Source organism: Nematolebias whitei, chromosome 12 (assembly GCF_014905685.2).
Source record: "Nematolebias whitei isolate Nwh7 chromosome 12, NemWhi1, whole genome shotgun sequence".
Lineage (NCBI taxonomy): Eukaryota > Metazoa > Chordata > Actinopteri > Cyprinodontiformes > Rivulidae > Nematolebias > Nematolebias whitei.
In genome coordinates, this window is record NC_056509.1 from 46,927,278 (window position 1) to 46,931,919 (window position 4,642).

The 4,642-nt window shown below is 42.9% G+C and overlaps 1 protein-coding gene across 3 annotated transcripts in view; it reads right to left on the reverse strand.

Moving 5' to 3' along the window:
• cdc42bpb (CDC42 binding protein kinase beta (DMPK-like)) overlaps positions 1-4,642 on the reverse strand; it is a 47,506-nt gene that overhangs the window by 30,678 nt on the left and 12,186 nt on the right. For all 3 annotated transcript variants that reach the window (XM_037685979.1, XM_037685978.1, XM_037685980.1), the window contains exon 2: positions 2,689-2,780. In XM_037685979.1, the coding sequence (XP_037541907.1) occupies positions 2,689-2,780 (92 nt within the window). The remainder of the gene's footprint in view (positions 1-2,688; positions 2,781-4,642) is intronic.

Here is a 4,642-nt window from a genome sequence, read left to right on the forward strand (position 1 = left end):
ATGCTACTTTTAGCTTTTAACTAGAATTATGCTACTTTTAGCTTTTAGCTACAGGACTGCTACTTTTAGCTTTTAGCTAGCATTATGCTACTTTTCGTTTTTAGCTACAGGTCTGCTACTTTTAGCTTTTAACTAGCATTATGCTACTTTTAGTTTTTAGCTACAGGACTGCTACTTTTAGCTTTTAACTAGCCTTATGCTACTTTTAGTTTTCAGCTAACAGGACTGCTACTTTTAGCTTTTAACTAGCCTTATGCTACTTTTAGTTTCCAGCTAACAGGACTGCTACTTTTAGCTTTTAACTAGCTTTATGCTACTTTTAGCTTTTAACTAGCCTTATGCTACTTTTAGTTTTTAGCTACAGGACTGCTACTTTTAGCTTTTAAAAAAAATGGTAAAATGGAGCTTACTTCTATAGCGCCTTCCAGCCCCCTATGAGGGGCCCCAAGGCGCTTTACAGTACCAGCCATCCACCCATTCACACGCACATTCATACACCGGTGGCGGTAGGCTGCCATGCAAGGCGCCATCCAGTCCCACCGGGAGCAACTCGGGGTTAAGTGTCTTGCCCAGGGACACAACGGCACATGGTGTGGGAAGTCGGGATTCGAACCTCCAACCTTCCGATCAGAGGTCGGCTGCCACTACCACTGCACCACGGCCGCCCCCATGGTGTTTTAACTAGCTTTATGCTACTTTTAGCTTTTAACTAGCCTTATGCTACTTTTAGTTTTTAGCTACAGGACTGCTACTTTTAGCTTTTAACTAGCCTTATGCTACTTTTAGTTTTCAACTAACAAGACTGCTACTTTTTAGCTTTTAACTAGCTTTATGCTACTTTTAGCTTTTAACTAGTCTTATCACTTTTGGCTGTTAGTCAGTCTTTTCCTATATTATTATGTTTAGATTTTTAGATATTTTTTATTTCAAGCCAACATTTTACAGCCTTTAGTTTTTACCTTACCTTTAGCAATTTTTAGCTTCCAACTAATGATAGCTACATTTAGCTTTCGACTAGTGTTTTGCTACTTTTAGCTTGAACAAATTTCAGTAAAGTCAGTTCAGCGCTCTTTGTTCTTGCTGTATTTACTTTGTTTTGTGTCACACCAGCAGCTAAACCCAACCTTCTGCGTTAATAAAGCATCTTCTTAGAATAATGTTCCACGAGCAGCTGTTGGTCCACACCACAGACCTGGGATCAGTGATATTTACCCCAACACGTCCTCAGTTTACAACAAAACTCACATAATGCTGAATAAAACAGACAATAAAAATGATTTACAGTTTTGTTTTTACACAAAGGAGAGTTTGGCTGCGTGGACCTTGACTGCAGCTGTTATCAGGCTGTGTAGGTGAGTTACTGAATGACAGCAGCTGAAGGGCAGCCACACAACAATGCTCGTAGAAACGTCTTTTTTTACTCCTGTGAGTCAGAACTCTGTGCTCAGTCTGACTAACGGCACCTGGAGCAAAAGAGTCAACAAATACTTGGTGGTTTGCTGGTCAATTAGAAAGTTTCCACGCTGGGGCTGCCCTTATATGTCCATGTTTTTAATACACATTATGACATAATTAGTAACAGGATGTCTTTGTGTTTCCTGTCTGTGTCAGATTCACATCCTCGTCAGCCGCTGCTCTGCTCATTGTTCTGTCAGCCTGCAGTTTAGTCTCAACAATGTTCGGAGTGTCGGGAATTCTCACTCGCATGGCAACACGTCAGTACAAGCTCTTCTGTCCCTGAATGCAGCGAGGACTTGAAGCTAAACGTTCCCGAAGGCGTTTCATTTCATCCAGCTGACATTCAAGAACGGAGCTCAAATGATGTTTCAGTTGGCTCCTTCTGCTTTACTTGTTGAACGTTAATTGTTTTGGTGAGTTAATAAAAGTCTGAAAAGGTGCTTAAGGTTTTGACAAAAACAGCGAGTTGAGGAAGTTCCTGACTGGGCTGTGACGGTCGGAGACTCTCTGGAGACTTTAAAATGTGAGAAAACGGGTGATTTTTTGTTGTTGTTGCAGTTTCATTGAATTTTGAGTGTTTGCAAACTCAGAGCTGTGCGGTCGTGTTATACGCAGCAAGTTCATGATAATCACAGCTTATTTTTGTGCTGCTTCTAAAATCACACCATGAGTTTTTAGCGACATTAAGCTTCCAGCCAACTCTTAGCGAAATTTAGCCAGCCTTTTGCTCCTTTTAGCTTCTAGCCTTTTGCAACAATTAGCTCCTAGTTAGCTTGTGGCTACATTTAGCTTATATTCAGCCTTTTGCTACATTCAGATTCTAGACAGCCTGTTGCTACATTTGGCTACTAGCTATCTTTTACAAATTTTGGCTACTAGCTGTCTTTTACAACTTTTGGCTACTAGCTGTCTTTTACAACTTTTGGCTACTAGCTATCTTTTACAACTTTTGGCTACTAGCTATCTTTTACAACTTTTGGCTACTAGTTATCTTTTACAACTTTTGGCTACTAGTTATCTTTTACAACTTTAGGCTAGCCTACTCCACATTATGGAGAATTCCTCTTGAAAATCATCAACGGTTGCAGAACAGTGAGATCCCATCTGTGGTTGTACAAATAAAAATCATCAGCCAGAACACAGATGGATCCACTCGTTCGATCATCGATGATCCTGTGAGGAAGAAGATGAGGAAGATGAGGCGTAGTCAGGGGGAACAGGAAGTCTTACCTCTCCAAAAGCTCCTCGTCCAATCACCTTCAGCATCTCAAAGTCGTCTCTGTGCAGCCGCATGTCCTTCACTCTGGAGGTGAAGGGTTTCACTGCAGACACAAACAAAGGGTCAGAAAAACAAGAACAAGACGCTGAACAAATCAGACTGAAGGTGCTGCAGGACCAGGGGCACTAAGACCCTGCAGACTGGCAGCTGCTCACTCATCTTTAATTCATCTGATCAGGGATCAGATTTATCTGGGTCACACACACGAGGAGAACCAGCAACACAGAGCAGCAGCAGCTTCCTTCGTCCAGAGATGCCAGCTGAACCGAACCAGGTGGACCCTCAGGAACCTGCAAGTTTCTGCAGCAGCAGAACTCAAACCAGGTTCTCAGATGCTGATGTGAGTCAGCGTGAGGGGCGGAGCTACGTCAGCCTCATCGTCCAATCAAAGTCAATCAATCAGAGATCAGAAGAAAGTGCCAGAAATGCTGGTTTACTTCTGTCACTGTGCAGGTATGTTGTCAGTTCTACTGAGGTCTGCGTCGCCATGGTAACGTATGACAAACACATACCATACTGTAGAAGTACAGGGCCGCACCCTTCACCAAATCTTTCCCCTCCGGACATCCCAGGTAAAATCAAAGCAGACTGAAAAATCTACACTGAAATTATCTGAAGTCCATTTACTTGACATTTTCTTTCATCTTGATAACTGATCAATAATATTTCTGCTAAGAACGTGTGAATTTCTCACCTGAGGGACAAATAAAGCTTTATTCTACTCATTCTAAATGCTGCCGACAGCACGAGAAAATTAAATGAACCGTCAAATGACTAACCACAGAAGAGGCTTCAGGTTCTGGGACGACCAGATGTCTCCTGGAGGTCGTCTGCTGGACAACCAAGTGGAACAGACAAGACTTCAAGTTCTCTGTCGCCGCAACAGATTTCTGTCATCTTTAAAAATGAAGGGGGGGGGGGGGGGCTGTGTTTTGTTGTGGTCTTGTTAAAGACACCCCATCTAATAATGGTCCAGGGGTTAAAAACTGTTTGTAGGTAGATGACCACCACCACTGGTGTGGGAGCACTTTCAGCTTGTTCGTGTCCCTCACGATGAGAAAGGAGGCTGCATCTGCTGCTTTAGATCTTTCATTAAACAATATTAACAGACTAATATTCATAGATTATAACAAAGATGTTTGTCTCCGCTTATGTTAACTTTGTACCTTAAAACTCGTGCAGTTCTCTCAGTGAGTCAGTTTCAGGTGTTCATCATGAACATCTGCATTTCTTCATGGTGCTTTAACAACAACAAGGTGTCTCTGTTTGGATGAGCTAAACTTAATTATAGTTAGAAACGCACCGAGAGCAACCTGTACTGGGATAAATGTCATTTAATAAATGACCAAATGTGAAAATAAATAAGAAGAAATTACTACAAGAGCTGGAATCATGGAAATATAATTAATCATTTAATTAAATAATTATTTTAGGGGAGAAATCTGTCAGTCGGGCAGCACGGTGGCACAGTAGGTAGAGCTGCTGCCTCTCAGCAAGAAGGTCGCTGGTTCAAATCCCTGCTTTCTGGGTGCAGTTTGCATGTTCTCTCCGTGCATGCGTGGGTTTTCTCCAGGTCCTCCAGTTTCCTCCCACAGACCAAAAACATGCATGTTAGACTGATGGTAACTCTGAATTGTCTCTAGGTGTGAACGGTTGTTTGTCTCGTTTGTCTCCATGTGTCCCTGTGATGGACTGAGACCTGTCCAGGTGTTCCTGTGATGGACTGAGACCTATCCAGGTGTCCCTGTGATGGACTGGAGACCTATCCAGGTGTCCCTGTGATGGACTGAGACCTGTCCAGGTGTCCCTGTGATGGACTGAGACCTGTCCAGGGTGTCCCTGTGATGGACTGAGACCTGTCCAGGTGTCCCTGTGATGGACTGGAGACCTGTCCAGGGTGTCCCT